General features: G+C 46.8%; 1 protein-coding gene across 2 annotated transcripts in view; it reads left to right on the top strand.

Annotated features, from left to right (window-relative positions):
• LOC144611856 (nck-associated protein 1-like) overlaps positions 1-20,083 on the top strand; it is a 136,816-nt gene extending 116,733 nt beyond the window's left edge. Inside the window, exons 27-31 of one of the 2 annotated variants that reach the window (XM_078431161.1) lie at positions 5,415-5,508; positions 8,681-8,794; positions 9,437-9,546; positions 12,156-12,245; positions 19,888-20,083. In XM_078431161.1, the coding sequence (XP_078287287.1) occupies positions 5,415-5,508; positions 8,681-8,794; positions 9,437-9,546; positions 12,156-12,245; positions 19,888-20,004 (525 nt within the window). In that variant the 3' untranslated portion in view covers positions 20,005-20,083. The remainder of the gene's footprint in view (positions 1-5,414; positions 5,509-8,680; positions 8,795-9,436; positions 9,547-12,155; positions 12,246-19,887) is intronic. The other variant, XM_078431163.1, reaches the window with a different exon arrangement.
• The last annotated feature ends 1,453 nt before the right edge of the window (positions 20,084-21,536 follow it).

The following is a 21,536-nucleotide window of genomic DNA, read 5'->3' as shown; positions in this document are numbered from 1 at the left end:
TAGTCCTGGCAACATCCTCGCAAATCTTTTCTGAACTCTTTCAAGCTTGACAATATCTTTCCTATAACATGGTGCCCAGAACGGAACACAATATTCTAATAGGTGGAAGAACTATCCAGGCAGGGCAAATTCTGTCAAGTGATAGTCAGATACAGGTAAGGGGAAGGTTTTGATGGGCAGATGGGTGGACAAGACTACAGATGAAAAGTGTGAAGTAAGGTTAGAAGATGCACAGAAGAGGACGGGGAAAGGTAATGAAGCTGGGATGGAGCAGGACAGTAAGGTCAGTATAAGGTGTGGAGTTAAAGTGGTTTGCAACTGGGACATCCAACAAGCCTTGGCAGATCCAGCGCAAGTGTTTGTTGAAATGGTCACTTAATCTCGCCGATCTAATGGAGGCCACATCGGATTATAGACAATAGACAATAGACAATAGGTGCAGGAGTAGGCCATTCAGCCCTTCGAGCCAGCACCGGCATTCAATGCGATCATGGCTGATCACTCTCAATCAGTACCCCGTTCCTGCCTTCTCCCCATACCACCTCACTCCGCTATCCTTAAGAGCTCTATCCAGCTCTCTCTTGAAAGCATCCAACGAACTGGCCTCCACTGCCTTCTGAGGCAGAGAATTCCACACCTTCAACACCCTCTGACTGAAAAAGTTCTTCCTCATCTCCGTTATAAATGGCCTACCCCTTATTCTCAAACTGTGGCCCCTTGTTCTGGACTCCCCCAACATTGGGAACATGTTATCTGCCTCTAATGTGTCCAATCCCCTAATTATCTTGTATGTTTCAATAAGATCCCCCCTCATCCTTCTAAATTCCAGTGTATACAAGCCCAATCGCTCCAGCCTTTCAACATACGACAGTCCCGCCATTCTGGGAATTAACCTAGTGAACCTACGCTGCACGCCCTCCATAGCAAGAATATCCTTCCTCAAATTTGGAGACCAAAACTGCACACAGTACTCCAGGTGCGGTCTCACCAGGGCCCGGTACAACTGTAGAAGGACCTCTTTGCTCCTGTACTCAACTCCTCTTGTTACGAAGGCCAACATTCCATTGGCTTTCTTCACTGCCTGCTGTACCTGCATGCTTCCTTTCATTGACTGATGCACTAGGACACCCAGATCTCGTTGAACTCCCGCTCCTCCTAACTTGACACCATTCAGATAATAATCTGCCTTTCTATTCTTACTTCCAAAGTGAATAACCTCACACTTATCTACATTAAACTGCATCTGCCATGTATCCGCCCACTCACACAACCTGTCCAAGTCACCCTGCAGCCTTATTGCATCTTCCTCACAATTCACACTACCCCCCAACTTAGTATCATCTGCAAATTCAGTCGATGAGGTTGTGTAAACCTCTGTCTCACCTGGAAGAACAGCTGGGGTTCCTGGATAGAGGTGAGGGAGGAAGTATAGAGTCATAGAGTCATAGATTGGTACAGCGGGGAAATAGGCCTTTCAATGCAACTTGCCCACACCGGCCAACATCCCAGCTGCACCAGTCCCACTTGCCTGCATTTGGCCCATATCCCTCCAAACCTCTCCTATCCATGTCTGTCTGTTTCTTAATCATTGGGAAAGTCCTGCCTCCTCTGGCAGCTTGTTAAAATACACCCGCCACCCCTCAGGCTCCTATTAAATCTTTTCCCCTTCACAAACCTATGTCCTCTAGTTCTCGATTCACCTACTCTGTACAGGAGACTTTGTGCATCTAGCCGATCCATTCCTCTCATGAATATACACCTCTGTAAGATCACCCCTCATCCTCCTGCACTCTGAGGAATAGAGTCCCAGTCTACTCCAGCTCTGCCTATAGCTCAGACCCTCTAGTCCTGGCAGCATTCTCATAAATCTTCTCTGTCCCCTCTCCAGTTTGACAACATCTTTCCTATAACATGGTGCCCAGAACTGAACAGTACTCTAAATGTGGCCTCACCATGGTCTTTTACAACTGCAACATGACCTCCCAACCTCTATACTCAACACTCTGACTGATGAAGGCCAATGTGCGAAAAGCCTTTTTGACCACCCTATCTACCCATGACTCCAACTTCAAGGAACCATGCACTTGCACTGCTAAATTCCTCTGCTCTGCAAAATTCCCCGGAGCCATACCATTCTCTGTGAAGGTCCTGCCCATGTTAGACTTCCCAAAATGCAGCACCTCACATTTCTCTTTGTTAAATTCCATCAACCATTCCTCAACCCATCTGGCCAATCAATCAAGATCCTGCTGCAATTTTTCACAACCATCTTCACTATCTGAAAAATTACCCACTTTTTTATCATCTGCAATCTTGCTAATCTTGCCATGTATGTTCTCATCCAAATCATTGATATAGATAACAAACAGTAACGGGCCCAACACCGAACCCTGAGGCACACCACTAGTCACAGGCCTCCAGTCGGAGAAGCAATCTTCCACCATCACTCTCTGCTTCCTTCCATGAATCCAATTTTCTATCCATTCAGCTATCTCTCCTTGCATCCCTTGCAAACTACTGTGCAGAAGCTTGTCGAATGCTTTGCAGAAGTCCAAATATACAACATCTGCCCTCATCAACCTTTTTGGTCATGTGTTCAAAAACGTCAGTCAGATTTGTGAGGCAAAACCTCCCATGTACAAAACCATGTTGACTATCCCTAATCAGCCCTTGTCCATCTAAATGCCTGTATATCCTTTCACTCAGAAAACTCTCTAATAACTTTCCAACAACAGATGTTAAGTTCACTAACCTATAGTTCCCAGCAATTTCCCTGCAGTCCTTCTTGACACAACATTTGCCACCCTCCAGTCTTCTGGCACCTCTCCTGTATTTAAAGACGACTTGTAAATTTCAACCAGAACTCCCGCAATTTCCTCTCTAGTTTCCCACAAAGTCCTTGAATCTGCACTGCAGAGGAACAGGCCCTTCGGCCCACCATGCTGGTGTCAGACATGGTACCAAGTTAAACTAATCTCCTCTGCCTGCACATGATCCATATCCCTCTATTCCCTATATTTCCATCTAAAAACCTCGTGAGTGCCACTATTCTATCTCCCTTCACCACCAATCCAGGCACTCACCACTCTCTCTCTAACATCTCCTTTAAACTTTGCCCCTCTCACCTCAAACCTATGCCCTTCAGTCTTTGACATTTCCACCCAGGGGAAAAGATTCTGACACTCTGCCCCTTAATATCCCTTGATTCCACTAGCCCTTTGAGCTCTGTCTAACCCTCTATTTAATTCATCCAGTGAATTGGGCTCCACTGCCTTCTGTGGCAGATAATTCCACAAATTCACATCTCTCCGGGTGAAAAAGTTTTTTTCTCATCTCAGTTTTAAATGTCCTCCCCTTTATGCTTAGACTGTGGCCCCTGGTTCTGGACTCCCCCACAATGAGAACATTTTTCCTGCATCCAGCTTGTACAGTACTATTATAGTTTTACCATTTCTATAAGATTCTTTCTCATCCTTCTAAATTCGAGTGAATACAAGCCCAGTCTTTCCAATCTTTCATCATATGACAGTCCCGCAATCCCAGGGATTAACCTCGTGAACCTATGCTGCACTGCCTCAATAGCAAGGATGTTCTTCCTCAAATTTCCCTGCAGTCCTTCTTGACACAACATTTGCCACCGTCCAGTCTTCTGGCACCTCTCCTGTATTTAAAGACGACTTGTAAATTTCAACCAGAACTCCCGCAATTTCCTCTTTCGTTTCGCACAAAGTCCTTGAATCAGGCCCTGGACATTTGTCTAACTGCATACATGATAGTACCTTCAGCACCTCTTCGACCGTAACACTGACTGCTCTCAAGACACTTCCATTGATTGCCTCAAGTTCCTCCATCATCTTGTATTTCTCCTCATTAGATACAGAGGAGAAATACTAATTGGTGACCTTGCCCATCTCCTGTGGCTCTTCACAGAGTTGATTCCTGAGGGGTCTCGCTCTCTCTCTCTCTCGAGTTACCCTTTTCTCCCTTATATATTTATAAAGTCCTGTACCACGGAACATTGAGCTGCCAGTCCTGCCCCTCCCTTAAGCAAGTTTTAGTAACGGCTACAATGTCCCAGTCACACTTACCTATCCATGCTCTGTTCATCTGCCTAACCCGTCAGGCCCCTTGCATTAAAATACATGGTTGAAACCATCCTTCCTACCCTGCTCCCCGCCTGCCTCCGGTCTATTATGTCCTCTAAACCTTTTCTCACCACCCTCCATACCAATTTCTAACCTCTCACCTGCCTCTGTCCTGGATGTGATCTCACCACCCCTGCCAATCTAGTTTAAACCCACCCATGTAGCATGAGCAAACCAGCCTGCCAGGATGTTGGTACCCCTCCAGTTAAAGTGCAACCCGTCCCTTTTGTACAGGTCACCTCTGCCCCAGAATAGACCCCAATGGTCTAGAAATCTAAATCCCTGCCCCCTGCACCAACTCCTCTGCCACATTTTCATCTCCCTTATCTTTCTGTTCTTAGTCTTACTAGCATGAGGTACTAGATGCAAACCAGAGATAACTATCCTAGAGGTCCTGCTTTTCAGCCTTTTCCCCATACTCCCTATATTCATGTTGCAGATCCTCCTTCCTCTTCCTACCTATGGAGACACACTTTGTCTTTTCCTTGACCGTCAGTTAATCACCCTCCCTCCTCACCTGTATCCACCTATCACTTGCCAGACTTTAACCCCACCCCATCACTCTTCCAGCATTCTCCCCTCTACTACAATCCGCCTGAAGAAGGGACCTGACCTGAAACGTCACCTCTCCGTGTTCTCTAGAGATGCTACCTGACCTGCTGAGTTACTCCAGCACTTTGTATCTTTTTTTGTGGATGGGAAGGTTTTGGAAGAATTTGAGCCATATGTGGGCAGATAGCACTAGTCCAGAATGCCAAGTTGGCATAGACAAGGTGGGCCAAAGGGCCTGTTTCCATGTTGTATACTTCTATGACTTTAATTTAACAAACATCTTGACAAGGTCCCGCAAGGCAGACTATCAAATAATAAAGTGCTGTGGGACCTGACGGAGAGCACTAAACTGGATCCAACATTGGATCCAACATCCAGCAAAAGTAGAAAATAAAGATACACTCAAAAAGCTGGAGTAACTCAGTGGGACAGGCAGCATCTCTGGAGAGAAGGAATGGATGATGTTTCAGGTTGAGACTCTGCTTCACAGAAAATTATATATGTCCTACATTGGACAAACCTCCATGGTAAGCTATTCAGCCACTGAGTTGCTTGTATGATGCTAAAACCATCAAGCTTCTAAAGAACTGATCAGGAGAAATGAGTTAGGTTTTCACACTCCTTCGTTGTGCTATTGGCTCTCCAGCTCCTAGCAGCATCCATTTGTAACATGGTGACGGAGAACTGACGTAAACCTTCCCTTCTCATATTCTGCAGGATATGCTGGCCATCTATGAACTGACATCTGCGGCAGGGGCTCGCTGCACTGTGGACCCAGCACTTGTCACTGCCCTCTCCACCCAGAAGAAGGGTAGGTTCACTGGGGCGCTGGGGACCACAGAGGGGAGGGGAGTGGCAGTAACAGGATCGCCATTGAGATCTGTGGACACTGCACGTCACCCCGATATGTGGCTCAGCGGTCGAGCAGCTGCGTTACAACGCAAGAGAGCCAGGTTCGATCATGACTACGGGTGCTGTCTGTACGGAGTTTGTACATTTTCCCTGTGGCCGCCAGGGTTTTATCCAGGTGCTCTGGTTTCCTCCCACACTCGAAAGACGTACAGGTTTGTAGGTTAATTGGCTTTGGTAAAGATTGCCTCGTGTGTAGGATAGTGGTCGTGCACAGGGATGGCTGGTCGGCGTGGAGGCGGTGGGCCGAAGGCCATGTTTCTTTGCTGTATCTTGAAACTAAGCTAAACTTTAAAAAAAACTAAATAGTGCACTCTGCACCTGGGAGAAGGGGAGATAGACCGGGACACTGGTGACAGCAGAGGGGCGATGAGCGAGATCATCAGGGATATGTTCAGCCTTTCTACAGCAGTGAGTTTCGCAGTGGAGCAGGACAAACGTTTGGAATATGAGAGACTCAGAGGATCAATTGTGACCATGAGATCCACTGACACTGAAGCAGCAGGATTCAACGTGAACTAGGGTCTGTATCCCTCATTAAACAGCACTGCAGAGGAACAGGCCCTTCGGCCCACCATGCTGGTGTCAGACATGATACCAAGTTAAACTAATCTCCTCTGCCTGCACATGATCCATATCCCTCTATTCCCTATATTTCCATCTAAAAACCTCGTGAGTGCCACTATTCTATCTCCCTTCACGACCAATCCAGGCACTCACCACTCTCTCTCTAACATCTCCTTTAAACTTTGCCCCTCTCACCTCAAAGCTATGCCCTTCAGTCTTTGACATTTCCACCCAGGGGAAAAGATTCTGACACTCTGCCCCTTAATATCCCTTGATTCCACTAGCCCTTTGAGCTCTGTCTAACCCTCTATTTACCAGAATTGGGCTCCACTGCCTTCTGTGGCAGATAATTCCACAAATTCACATCTCTCCGGGTGAAAAAGTTTTTTTCTCATCTCAGTTTTAAATGTCCTCCCCTTTATGCTTAGACTGTGGCCCCTGGTTCTGGACTCCCCCACAATGAGAACATTTTTCCTGCATCCAGCTTGTACAGTACTATTATAGTTTTACAATTTCTATAAGATCCTTTCTCATCCTTCTAAATTCCAGTGAATACAAGCCCAGTCTTACCAATCTTTCATCATTGTGTTAAAATTGTAATTGTGTGTCTTGTGTTTTTATTGTCTACTGCCGGACCCTGACGTGAGAGGACGCTGGCGCTATTTGTTCGCCGCTTCTCCGTCAGGATAGTTCGTCTGTTTGTTTTTATGTCATGACTGTTTTTGTAAAGCGTATTTGAGCACTTGGAAAATCGCTATATAAAATAAATGTTTATTATTATTATTATTATATGACAGTCCCGCAATCCCAGGGATTAACCTCGTGAACCTATGCTGCACTGCCTCAATAGCAAGGATGTTCTTCCTCAAATTAGGAGACCAAAATTGCACACAAAACTCCAGATGTGATCTCACCAGGGCCCTGTACAACTGTAGAAGGACCTCTTTATTCCTGTACTCAAATCCTCTCGTTATGAAGGCCAACATGCCATTAACTTTCTTCACTGCCTGCTGTACCTGCATGTTTACTTTCAGGAATATCAATGCCCCTAAGTCTCCTGTCATTTACCGTATATATTCCCCTTGTGATTGACCTCTCAAAGTGCAACACCTCACAAATCCAGATTAAATGCCATCTGGCATAGAAAACATTTTAGTTTAGTGTCATACAGCACAAAACAGGCCCTTCACCTGATGTGGCCCATGCTGACCAAGCTGCCCCAACCATACTAGTCCCACCACCCCATGTTTGGCCCATATCTCTCTGAACCTTTCATGTCCATGTACCTGTCCAAATGTCTTAAATGTTGTTATTGTACCTGCCTCAAGTACCTCCTCCGGCAGCACATTCCATATACCCGCCGCCCTCTGTGGGAAATGTTGCTCCTCAGATTTCTTTCCCCTCTCACCTTAAACCTATGTCCTCTGGTTCTTGATTGCCCTGCTCTGGGTTAAAGACCCTATGCATCTACTCCATATATTTCCCTCATGGTCTTATACACATCAACAAGATCACCCCTCAGCCTCCTGTGCTCCAAGAAATAATATCCTAGCCTGCCCAACCTCTCCCTGTACATCAGGTCCTCAAGTCCTGGCAACATGCTTGTAAATCTTCTCAGCACTCTTGCCAGTGTAACAAAATATTTCCTACAGCAGGGTGACCAAAACTGAACACAATACTCCAAATGTGGCCTCACGAACATCTTGTACAACTGTAACATACATCCCAACTTCTTTATTCCATACCCTGACCTATGAAGGCCAATGTGCCAAAGATTTCTTGACCATCCTATCGGACTGTGATGCCACCTTCAAGGAACTATATACATTCACTCCTAGATTCCTCTACTCTACAACACTCCCCAGAACCCTGCCATTCATTGTGTAGGACCTGCACTGGTCTGTCGTAATGCAATACCTTGCACTTTTCTGCATTAAACTCCATTAACCATTCCTCAGCCCACTTGCCCAACCAATCAGGATCCTGTTATAATCTTTCACAGCCATCATCGCTCTCTAGAATACCACCCAATTCAGCGTCATTTGCAAACTTTAGTTTAGAGATATGGCATGGAAACAGGCCTTTCAGCCTTCTGAGTCCACAATGACGATCAATCACCCATTCACACCAGTTCTATGTTATCCCACTTTCTCATCCACTCCCTACACACTAGGGGCTATTTTACAGACGCCAATAATCCTACAAACCTGCATGTCTTTGGGATGCGGGAGGAAACTGAAGTACCCGGAAGAAACCCACACAGTCACAGAGAATGTGGGAACTCCACACAGACAACACCCGAGATCTGAATCAAACCCGGGTGTCTGGCATTGTGAGGCAGCAGCTTACTGCGCCCACTTGTTTAGCTCTGGATGATGCAGCAAATGCCTTCAGAAGTGCTGAACCCCATTTAAAGATTTTGTAGGCTTTTTCGTGCATCATCCACATTCAAAATATTAAACGTTACCCAGTAAGGGTTTGCTGATATATCACTGCTTTATCTTCAGAGAACTTGTCTGAAGAAGAATACAGACTGACCTGCCTCCTCCTGATTTATATCGGTGTCTCCCTGCCTTCTCTCGCCATGGATCCCATGTCCATCTACAATCAGGAGCACCAGGGTAAGTGGCAAAAGTGGGATGTTGCAGGGTGGTGATGTTGAGGGAGTTGACTGATTGCAGGAGAGTGAAGGAGAGATTGCAGGAGAGGGAGAGGAAGGATTGATCGCAGGAGAGAAAGAGACTGACTGCAGAAGAGAGAGATGTTCAGGGTGATTTGAAGATTGTATGGGAGAGGGGTGAGTGAGTCCGGCTGTTATCAGGCAACTGAACCGTCCTCTCATCAGCAGGAGTGTGGCCCTCACCTCCCATCTAGCCTATTCGAGACCTTTGAACCATCTTTAATCTGACTTTATCTTGCACTGAATGTTGTACCCGTTATCCTGTGGACAGTTTGATTCTAATTGTGTATGGTCTTTACTTAGACTGGATAGCACAAAAACAAAGCTTTTCACTGTACCTTAGTACACATGACAATAATAAACTAAATGAAAATGTGAGGGGACTGAAAGGAGGAATGGTAAGGCAGTACTCTCCATGCAGCCGTCCGCTGGCACCCCCCAGCCAGTGCACTGTTGCTCTCAGCTCAGAGTGCTGCCTTTGTGCACAAGTCCAGTGGCTGAGCCTCTGTTCTGCTGCTCCCACAGTGTTTATCAATGGCTGGTGTCTCCCTGGATGTTGACTTTGTCCATCTTTTACACTCAGGTCACCGGAACAACATCCATTGTTTGCCCAAAGCCATCAATGAGATTGCGGCAGCTCTCTACAACATTCACCAGCACGATGTCCAGGCCCACCTGAGGGAGTTCCTGGTGGTGAGTCAACACTTGGCCAGTTGCAGCAGCCTCTACTTGCTTTGCATTACACGGTGCATTGTCCAGGCCATCACTGATCCCTCTAGAGTGCCGGAGGTTGAGGGGAGACCTGGAATTGCTTGAAAGATGCAGCATGGAAACAGACCCTTCGGCCTACCGAGTCCATGCCGACCTTTGATCACTCGTTCACACTAGTCCTATGATATTCCACTTTAGCATCCACTCCTTCACACGAGAGGCAATTTATAGAGGCTGATTAACATTGTAAAGCTGCACATCTTTGGGATGATTGAGGAAACCGGAGCAAACAGAGAAAACCATGTGGTCACAGAGAGAAGGTACTAACGTCACACAGACTGAACCCGTGGTCAGGATTGAACCCAGGTTTCTGGCATTGTGAGGCAGCAGCTCTACCAGCTGTGCCACTGTGCCGCTCCAATAGAAATGTAGTAAACCTGTTTCTAAGAAGACTTGGCAGAGGTACAGAGAGGCTGGAAATGTCAAAGACTGGATGGAATTGCTTTGAAGTGAGAGGGACAAAGTTTAAAGGGGCAAGATTTTACACAGTGGAGGTAGATGTTTGGAACACGCTGCCAGGGGTGATGCTGGAGGCGGGAATGATGATGGCATTTAAGAGGCGTTTTGTCAGGTTATGAAGGGAATGGAGGGATATGAATCAGGCAGAAGAGATCAGTTTTACTTGGCATCATGTTCAACACCAATATGAAGGGCTGAAGGGCCTGTTCCTCTGCAGTGAGGGATACAGACCCTTCACAATGAATCCTGCTGCTTCAGTGACAGTGGATCTGATGGTCACAATTGATCCCCTGAGTCTCTCTCACTTCAAACCTTTATCCCCCTCCACTGTTGCACCAGTGGACTGAGGATCATGTGCTGGCTGAGGGGATTAGTTTGAGTTGGCATCATGTTCGGCACAGACAGTGTGGACCAAAGGGCTGTACTGTTTGACGTTCTATGTGATCAGTCAGGGCCAAGTGAGTCATTCCCGATATGCTTATGTTCAACAGAAGCAGGGCTAATTATTAGCTGTTGTGAGAGCTGGGTTTGTAAGTAATATTAGTTATTGATTTGACGATATGCACACCATGTATGTGTGCCCAAAGAACATGTTGGCCGATGTGGGCAAGTTTTCACACTGTATCACTCTATGACACTATGACTCTATGGCATCTTCCTGCTCCTCACTCTTTTGTTTGCGTTCTCATCCTCTATCAGCTTCCGTTCCCTCACTCCGCTGATAATCCTGTCCACAGCCTGTCCCCACAGGCACACAGGCTTCGCCCCTACAGAGACATCCCCACCCCATCCTTATGCACAGTTCCAAGCTTCCTTTGTTTCTTTTCTGTTCTAATGAAGAGAACTTTGAACTTTGTCCCTAGCACCTTAAAGCTACATCCTCTAGTCTTTGACATTTCCACCCTGGGAAAAGGGTTCTGACTGTCTACCCTATCTATGCCTTTCAGAATTTTATATGCTTTTACCAGGTCCATAAGAACCTCAGTCTCTGACATTCCAGAGAAAACAATTAATTTGCTGCCCATTGAAGTAACGAAGCAGAACAGATTTCACAATGACTGGATCCTTCCCAGCCCATTGTTCATTTCTTTCCAGCCCAAAGCAAATATCGTGGCATTCACTTTGCCGAAAGTGGAAGGAGCCTAGTAACTGTCAGAGTCAGAAGACGAGTGACATAGATAGGAAAGGTTCAGCCCGAAAGCAGGGAAATGGGAATGGCCTAGATGGACATCTTGGTCGGCATGGACGAGTTGGGCCAAAGGGCTTGATTACACACTGTAGGACTGTATGATATGTAACAATGAAGGCCAAAGGAGCAGCCAGAGGGAAAGGTCATGGAAATAATGACAAAGGACACTGGAGAGCAGCCTGAGGGAGGATGTTAGGGTCACAACATCCAGAGGCAAGCACCCATAGTTAGGGAGCAGGGAGCATCCAGAGACAAGTGTCAGGGAAGGATCAGGAGGAGTAGAGAGGATTGACGGGGAAGTGTCAGAGCAGAATATCCAGGAAGATCAGAGGGGAGAGGATCAGAGTGCAGTGAGATAGGGTCAGAGGGGAGAGTGAGAGTCAGAGAGGGTCAGAGGAGAGAGTGAGAGAGGGTCAGAGGGCAGAGCGAGGGTCAGAGGGCAGAGAGATGGTCAGAGGGCAGAGTGAGAGAGGGTCAGAGGAGAGTGAGAGAGGGTCAGAGAGCGTCAGAGGGGAGAGAGAGGGTCAGAGGGCAGAGTGAGAGAAGGTCAGAGGGGAGCAGGAAGAGGGCCAGAGGGCAGAATGACAGAGGGTCAGAGGGGAGAGGGTCACAGGGGAGCATGAGACATGGTCAGGGGAAGGACTGAAAGAGGGTCATAGGGTATTTCTTGTGAGGAAAGTGTTGAAGACTGACCTGCCTGTATTCAGAAGAGTGAGTGAGGGAGGACCTGAATGTATAGTGTAGGATCCTGAAGTTTGCTATCAGTTTGGAGGTGAGGTGCTGTTAGTTTAGTCTGAGCAGACTGACGGCTGGGATGTCATTTTCATCTTGTTGTGGATGGTCACAGACTGTCATTTGTGTTTTGTTTTTATTTGTTGTTCAGTGTGCCTCAATCAGTCTTCTGCAGATTGGCCAAGAAACGGATAAAGCTCTTGTGAAGAATCGGGAGTCGGTTTATCTCATTCTGCATATGGTAAGCTGCACCTTCATCACATCACCACTTTGTGGAGAAGGTTGTGAACCATTGCTGCAATCTCATGCCTCTTCAACCCTGCCTCTATGCAGCCACTGTCGATCCTTGACAAAGACACTGGTCTGCTGGTGTTCTGGTAACTGTCACGTGTGGGTGAGGATAGGAAAGGCCTATAAGAAAAATGTGTGGCTCAGGAGTTGGTGCAGAGGGCAGGGATTTGGATTTTTGGACCATTGTGATCTCGTCTTGGACCTGTACAAGAGGGATGGGTTGCATCTCAACTGTAGGGAGACCAGTATCCTTGCAGGGAAGTTCACTGGTGCTACTTGGGAGAGTTCACACTCGTGTGGGAGGAGAGTGGGAGCCCGAGCACAAGGTCAGAAATTGGAAGGAGTGATGAAAAGAAAGGTGGAGGTTACTATCAGTAAATCACAAAGGAAGGTGGGGGGTGTATGGAACAAGCTGCCAGAGGAGGCAGTTGAGGCTGGGACTATCCCATTGTTTAAGAAACAGACATGTGGATGGATAGGACAGCTTTGGAGGGATATGGACCAAGCGCAGGCAAGTGGGACTAGGATAGCTGGGACGTTGTTGGCCTGTATGGACAAGTTGGGCCAAAGGGCCTGTTTCCACACTGTATCACTCTTTGACTCTATGACGGTAAGGTTCGGCAGGGGGAGGTGGAAGAATATGGTGAAGCTGATGGGCTGAAGTGCTTTATTTCAATGCACAGAATATTGTAGAGATAGCAGATGAACCTGGAGCCCAGATCAATGCTTGTGACTCCCGTGTTGTGGCCATTGTGGAAACATGGTTGCAGGAGGGACACAAGCAGCAGATCAATATTCTGGGGTTTTGTTGTTTCAGACATGAATAAGAGGGAAGCAACAGCAGTGGAGGAGTTGCTGGGAGACTTTCACAGCGGCGCACTGATAGGACTTGAGGGTTCATCCAGTGAGGCGGTGTCAGGATAGTTTAGAAATCAGATAGGTGCAAGCACTCTGATCAGATTAGAAATATAGAAACATAGAAAATAGGTGCAGGAGGATGCCATTCGCCCTTTGAGCCAGCACCGCCATTCATTGTGATCATGGCTGATCATCCCAAATCAATAACCCATGCCTGCCTCCCCATATCCCTTGATTCCACTAGCCCCATGAGCTCTATCTAACTCTCTCTTAAATCCATCCAGTGATTTGGCCTCCACTGCCCTCTGTGGCAGAGAATTCCACAAATTCACAACTCTCTGGGTGAAAAAGTTTATTCTCACCTCAGTTTTAAATGGCCTTCCCTTTATTCTAAGACTGTGGCCCCTGGTTCTGGACTCGCCCAACATTGGGAACATTTATCCTGCATCTAGTTTGTCCTGTCCTTTTCTAATTTTATATTTCTATAAGATCCCCTCTCATCCTTCTAAACTCCAGTGAATACAAGCCTAGTCTTTTCAATCTTTCCTCATATGTCAGTCCCACCATCCCAGTGATCAATCTCGTGAACCTACGCTGCACTGCCTCAATTACAAGGATGTCCTTCCTCAAATTGGGAGACCAAAACTGTACACAATACTCCAGATGCGGTCTTACCAGGGCCCTATACAACTGATTACCAGGGCCCTAAACAACTGTACTATATTGTACAGATTGTACTATAGCCTCCAACAGAAAACAGAAGATAGAGGAACAGATATGTTGACAGATTTGCAAAAGATTCCTGAGAGGTCCTCATCCTTTCCCACTGAAACCACCCCCTCACCTAGTATTTTCCCCAAACAGTTTCTTCCCCTCTGTTATCAGACTACTGAATGATCCTTCCATAATGACCCTTCCTTTTTACTACTTGCTCTTTTTGCACATACTGTACATGTTCAGTATGATCGACAGACGCTTTTGGAGATAGGAACGTCAGGACTTTAAGCCAGCTATTGATAACAGACGACGGTCTCCCCTGGGTGTTTTGTCTACCTGCACGGCAGAGGAGGAAAGCAAAGAGAGGGAAGCGTGCTGGCGCTCTGTGCAGAAGCCGGCGAAGAAGTAACAAACCCCCTCTGCCCAGCATTCTGTTAGCTAATGTGCAATCCCTGGATATAAATGAGACGAGTTGCGCGCACGGATCGAACACCATCGGGACATTAGGAGCTGCTGTGTTCTGGCGTTCACGGAGACGTGGCTGGAGACCAGCGTACCCGACTGTGCCGTCACTCCGGAGAGCTTTTCCGTCCACCGACAAAACAGAACAAAGGACTCAGGCAAGTCGAGAGGAGGGGGAGTGTGATTTATGGTTAACTCTTCGTGGGCCATGGATGTCTGCGTTTTAACTATACACTGCTCCCCGGTTCTGGAGCTGTTGACCATTAAAGCTAGACCTTTCTACTTCCCCAGAGAGTTCTGTTCAGTCCTCCTTACTGCTGCTTACATCCCCCCACAGGCTGATATATCTCTAGCCCTGAACAAACTGTATGGGATTGTAAATGAGCTGGAGAACTCCCATCCTGAGGCTGCGTCCATTGTTCTGGGAGACTTCAACAGAGCCAATATGAAGAAGGTTCTCTCAAAATACTTCCAACACATCAATTTTCCCACTAGGGGAGAGCAGACCCTGGACCATTGTTACACCCATTCAGAGACTGTTATTAGACCCTCCCTCGCCCTGCTTTTGGTAAGGCAGATCGCTGTTCCATTCTACTGCTGCCTGCATACAGGCAGAAACGAAAACAGGAAAAAATGGTTTCCAGGGTCATATATAAATGGAACAATGAAGTTGATGAGGCCTTACAGGACTGCTTTGACACAACTGAGTGGCAGATGTTTGAAGACGCAGCAGAAGGCAATATTAACGAATACACAGACTCTGTCTTAGGCTACATAAGTAAGTGCATCGATGATGTGGTTCCAAAAGCCACCATCTGCACTTATCCAAATCAGAAACCCTGGGTCGGATCGTGGACTACAGGAGACAGCGGGGGAGTGGACACCTCCCCATCCACATCAGTGATGCTGAGGTTGAAAGGGTCAGCAGCTTTAAATTCCTCGGTGTGCACATCACTGAGGAACTTTCTTGTACACTGCACACGGACACAATAACAAAGAAGGCCCACCAGCGGCTCTTTTTCCTGAGAAGACTGAGGAAATTTGGCATGAACGCCAGCATCCTCACAAACTTCTGCAGATGCACCATGTGACGGGCTGCTGACGGGCTGCATTACAGTCTGGTACGGGAACTGTTCTGCCCACCGCCACAAATCACTACAGAGAGTGGTGAAGACGGCACAGCACATCACTGGCAACTGACTCCCGGCCATTCAGTACATTTTCTACCGGCGGTGCCTGCAGAAGGCACGCAGCATCATCAAGGACCACAGCCATCCAGCACGAAGGCTGTTCTCCTTGTTATCATCATGCAGACGATACAGGAGTATGGCTGCGCATACCACCAGACATAAGAACAGTTTCTACCATCAGGCCATCAGGCTTCGGAACTCATAAACACATTTCACATCATATATGTTGATTATTTTAATATTGTCTCTTTACCTTACTAATGTCATTTTAATCTTATTTATCATTGGAATATTACTGCTGAGGTGACCCTGTGCTAAATACATGTTGTCTTGTCAAATACATTCTCCAAAGACGTACAGGTATGTAGGTTAATTGGCTGGGTAAATGTAAAAATTGTCCCTAGTGGGTGTAGGATAGTGTTAATGTACGGGGATCGCTGGGCGGCACGGACTTGGAGGGCCGAAAAGGCCTGTTTCCGGCTGTATATATATGATATGATTTCATTGTATCGTTGACCCTGTGCCAACCCACATATGACAAATAAAATTATCATTATTATTATTATTATTATTATTATGTGGTCACGATCTTCCAACCCACCCTGTTGTGGGCATTGCACTTTTTCTCCAGAACTGGAAGCCTATAATGGTATAAAACTAAATTCTACACTATACACAGATGGGCAAGGTCCTAAATTAGTATTTTTCCTCTGTATTTACGGAGGTGAAAAACAGTAGGACAGATGATACTGGAGCAGTCACTGGAAGTGTCTTGAGAGTAGTCAGGGTTACCGTCAAAGAAGTACTGTCGTGTTTGAAGGTAGATAAATCTCCAGGGCCTGATCAGATATATCCGAGGACATTGCGGGAAATTGGGGGAGCCCTGGTTGAAATTTACGCGTTGTCCTTAAATACAGGAGAGGTGCCGGAAGACTGGAGGGTGGCAAATGTTGTGCCTTTTTTCAAGAAGGCCTGTACGGAAAATGCTGGGAACTATAGGCCAGTGAGCTTAACATCTATAGTTGGTAAGTTACTGGAGAGTATTCTGAGAGTTAAGTTATACACGCATTTGGACAGGCACGGGGTGATTAGGGATAGTCAGCATGGTTTCGTATGTGGGAGGTCTTGTCTCACAAATCTGATCGACTTTTTTGGAGACGATACCAAAAAGGTTGATGAGGGCAGAGCTGTACATGTTGTGTACATGGACTTCAGTAAGGCATTCAACAAGGTTCCGCATGGTAGGCTGCTCTGGAATGTTGGATCGCATGGGATCCAAGCATAGCGGAATGGATAGCAAATTGGCTCCATGGAAGGGAGCAGATTGTGATGGTGGAAGGTTGCTTCTCGGACTGGAGTCCTGTGACTAATGGTGTGCCTCAGGGTTCGGTGTTCAGACTGTTACTGTTTGTCATCTACATCAATGATTTGGATGAGAACATATAGGTCAAGATTAGCAAGTTTGCTGATGATACAATGTTAGTGGTTTTGCAGATTGTGAAGATGGTTGTGAAAGATTGCAGCAGGATCTGGATCAATTGCCCAGGTGGACGGAGGAATGGTTGATGGAATTTGCAACAAAATAGTGTGAGGTGTTGCATTTTGGGATGTCGAACAAGGGCGTGATATTGGACTCTGCATTAAAGTTTGATAAGCAAGTCAACGCTGTGGTAAAAGCCAGCTGCTTCCAGCTTCGTACCATAGCTAACATCAAACCATTCCTCCAATTTGACGACATTGAAAAAATCATTCATGCATTTATTTCCTCCCGCCTAGACCACTGCAACTCCCTATACACTGGGATCAGCCAATCATCCCTGTCCCACCTGCAATTGGTCCAAAACGCCGCAGCGAGACTCCTGACGGGTACCCGTAAAAGAGACCACATCACCCCGATTCTTGCCTCTCTCCACTGGCTCCCAGTACAGTACAGAATTAACTTCAAGCTCCTCCTATTCACATACAAAGCCTTAAACGGACTTGCCCCCCCCCCATATCAAAAATCTTCTAACCCACCACTCTATCTCCAGGTCCCTCAGGTCGGCCGACTTGGGGCTACTGACTATCCCGCGGTCTATGAGGAAGAACTTTTTCAGTCAGAGAGTGGAGATGAGGAAGAACTTTTTCAGTCAGAGAGTGGTGAAGGTGTGGAATTCTCTGCCTCAGAAGGCAGTGGAGGCCAGTTTGTTGGATGCTTTCAAGAGAGCTGGATAGAGCTCTTAAGGATAGCGGAGTGAGGGGGTATGGGGAGAAGGCAGGAACGGGGTACTGATTGAGAGTGATCAGCCATGATCGCATTGAATGGCGGTGCTGGCTCGAAAGGCTGAATGGCCTACTCCTGCACCTATTGTCTATTGTCTAGGTTTAAGCTCAGGGGTGACCGCGCTTTTGCGGTTGCAGCTCCTAGACTATGGAACAGCATCTCTCCCAAAATCAGAATTGCCCCCTCCATCGACTCCTTTAAGTCCAGGCTCAAAACCTATTTCTACTCCCTAGCGTTTGAGGCCCTCTGAGGGGGCACTGTGAAATGTTTATGTATGTGCTGTTATGTTTGTGTGCCATTGTATGTTCGTTTCTTAGTACCTGAACTGATGTACAGCACTTTGGTCAATGTGGGTTGTTTTTAAATGTGCTATACAAATAAAATTGACATGACTTGAAGGGCAGGACCGACACAGTAAATGCTCGGCCTCTGGGTAGTTTGTCGAGCAGAAGGTTCTAGGAGTACAGTTGCATGGTTCTTTGAAGGTCGAGTCGCAGGTAGATAAGGTGGTCAAAAAGACTATTGGCACTTTGGCCATCAGTCAGAGTATTGAATTGGAAGAAGTTGGAAGGTCATGTTGCAGTTGTACAAGACATTGGTGAGACCGTATTTAGAATATTGTGTTCAGTTCTGGGCACTATGTTATAGGAAAGATATTGTCAAACTTGAAAGGGTTCAGAGAAGATTAACGAGGATGTTGCCAAGACGATAGGGTGTGAGTTTTTGGGAGAGGTTGAGTAGACTGGGTCTCTATTCCATGGAGGGCAGGAGTGTGAGGGGAGATCTTAGAAACATAGAAAATAGGTGTAGGAGGAGGCCATTCGGCCCTTTGAGCCAGCACCGCCATTCATTTTGATCATGGCTGATCGTCCACAATCAATAACCCGTGCCTGCCTTCTCCCCATATCCCTTGATTCCACTAGACCCTGGAGCTCTATCTAACTCTCTTAAATCCATCCAGTGATTTGGCCTCCACTGCACTCTGTGGCAGAGAATTCCACAAATTCACAACGCTGGGTGAAAAAGTTCCTTCTCACCTCAGTTTTAAATGGCCTCCCCTTTATTCTAAGATTGTGACAATTGCCTGGAGTATAATGTTTTGGATCTGGAAGCTGGTGAGGTGTAAAATGAGGTCAGGGGAACTCTCTCCTTGTTCCATCTGGGGGTATGAGGAGCGAGAGCAGTCCTACGGGATACAGAGGAGTCACAGGTGAGAACCCATCTACAACAGAAAGGGGAAATCCACATATACAAAAGAAAGATGACCTCTGATGTCCTACAAAGGAAAGCCTCATCTTGAGAGCAGATGCGGTGGAGACAGAGAACTTGAGAGCTGGGGATGGCATCATTGCAAGAGGCAGAGTGGGAATCGGTAGGTTTGTAGTAGATGTCAGTCGATAGTCTGTCTCCTGTGATAGAGACAGAGATCTAGAATGGAAGGGGGGGGGGGGGAGAGGTGTCAGACAGTGAATTTCAGGGCAATGTGAAAGTTGGTAATAAACTTAATGAAATCAAGGCTGCAGGTGGCAACCTAGCTGCAGTAACTGGTACAGCGGAGAAAGAGTTTGGGAACAATGCCAGAGTATGCTTGGAACAAGGACTCTTTGACATAACCAACAAAGTGGGAAGCATAGCAGGGGCACATGCACGTCGGGCACTATCCCAACGTTTAGAGGGACTATCCCAACATTTATGAAACATTTAGACAGGTAAAGAGTTGGAGGGATACAGACCAGGCAGGCAGGTGGGACGAGTGTAGTTAGGACATGTTGGCACGTGTAGGCAAGTTGGGCCAAAGGACCTGTTTCCACACTGCATCACTTTGAGTGCCCAAGGCTACAGCTTTAACTCGAAGAAAGTGGGAGGAGTGAAAGGAGAAGTTGTTGAGGGCGAGGACAAGTTCCGCCAGGCGGATGAGAGTGTCAGTAAAGGAGAACTAATTGGTTCTCTGTTCATGGAGCAATGGGCTATGTGTATGTCTGAGTGTGATGACGAGTGACTGCTTTACTAATTTGCTTATATTGGTTGCCCTTTTTTGCCAACTTGTGTTAGAACTGTCTCTTAATTTCAACAGTTTGGCAAAATAAATTGTTGTTTTGCAGTTGATCGAGGAGTCGCCATTCCTGGAAATGGATATGCTGGAGACCTGCTTTCCATATGTTCTGCTGAGGAACGCCTTTCGTGAAGCGTACAGGCCTATGATCATGACCACAGGATAAATCCAATGTGTTCTGTCTTCAAATTGATCTGTTAAGCTAAATGTAATGCGGCACAATAAATATTATCACATGAAGTATCTCGGCGGGGTGGGGGGGGGGGGGGGGTGTAGGTGGGCAGGAGGAATTGGTGGAGGTGTCAGGGATGAAAGAGGGTGTGATCTGTTGATCGGGAGGATCGGTGGGAGAGCAGGGAGTTGGGTTCATTAATCTGGGGAGATGGAGGACAGTGAGGCAGTCAGAATGGTTTGAGGAAGAGGAGGATCAGACATGAAGGGGACAAGGGACCAGTTGGGTTTGTGGAGCAAATGGGAAGCAGTCATCATGCAATGCATTAGATCAGAGTGAGAGAAACAAAGGGGATTCTGGCTAGAGGACAGGAATAGGGGAATGGAGGAGTGCTGGGGGGGGGTGTAGTCAGAGGTGTCAGGGTGGGGTGGAGACAGTATAGTTCAGGGGGCTCGGAGGATACAAATGATGGGGGAGTTCACATGAGTGCGTTGGGTGTCAGATGCAAAGGGTGGCAGCAGATGGGATGACAGCCTAAGCCAACATTGTGATGCCCTTTCACCTGTCCCCACTCCGTCGAGGTATAGACGTAATCAACCAGAAACATCTGCTCATTGCTCCGTCACATGAATTGTTGAAATAAATACTGCTTGCTGATCTGTATGCTGTTTAATTCCATGCCAAACATCCAATAAACAGGAATGCCTGCCTTTTCTTTTTAATGTTTAAATGAATCTTTTGGTGTTGGCTGGTGATGGGCACTAGAGGAGGGGGGCAGAGGTTCATTGGGAGGGGGTGAGGTGGGAGGGGCGAGCTTTTCACTGAAGCTGGGAGAGGGGCTCTGGAGGTGTCAGTGAGGCAGGATGTTTCACTCAAAGTGAGGGTGGAGGGGAAGGAGTGTGGGCTTGGAGGCAGCTGGCACTGCAAGAGGGGGCAAGACACTGACCAAAGCAGGAGGGACTCACTGGGTCAGGCAGCATCTGTGGAAGAATGGACTGTTGTCAGGCACCAACCCACTCCTACACCTTTGCACAATATTATTCACCTCCATTAAGGGCCTGTCGAAGTTAGGCGATTTTTTAGGCGACTAAAAGTCCTGACAGATAGCCGAAATGTTCTTTTACCCTACGACAATGACCACGACAATGCCGAGTCAGGTCGAGATTACATCGTCTTCGGAAACATCACGAAATTCCCACTCTTATCAATGGTTCTCCGGCGTCCTAATTTCCGCTGAAATCACTGACAAGTCTGTAATTACTTGAGTTTTTAAATATAATATCTTGCCCGGGTTACTTGAAAACCAAGCTTCACGGTAACAAGGCATAAACTGGATTTACTTCCAGTTTACTAATATCAGTATTAAGAAATTTAATTTAAAAAGTGGCTAAATGGATTTTTGTGCGGAGTGTGGCATTCTTTGAAAATGTACGGGAGATGCATATCTGGTTTCTGGGTTGCATATCTGGGGTGGGAGCCTACTTTAAATGTAATCTCTGATGGCCATAAACATCGCAAAAATTCCC

The sequence above is a fragment of the Rhinoraja longicauda genome, chromosome 41, assembly GCF_053455715.1.
Source record: "Rhinoraja longicauda isolate Sanriku21f chromosome 41, sRhiLon1.1, whole genome shotgun sequence".
Taxonomy (NCBI): Eukaryota; Metazoa; Chordata; class Chondrichthyes; order Rajiformes; family Arhynchobatidae; genus Rhinoraja; species Rhinoraja longicauda.
Note: the sequence above shows the minus strand (reverse complement) of the source record. Positions and strands in the feature narration are given on the sequence as shown.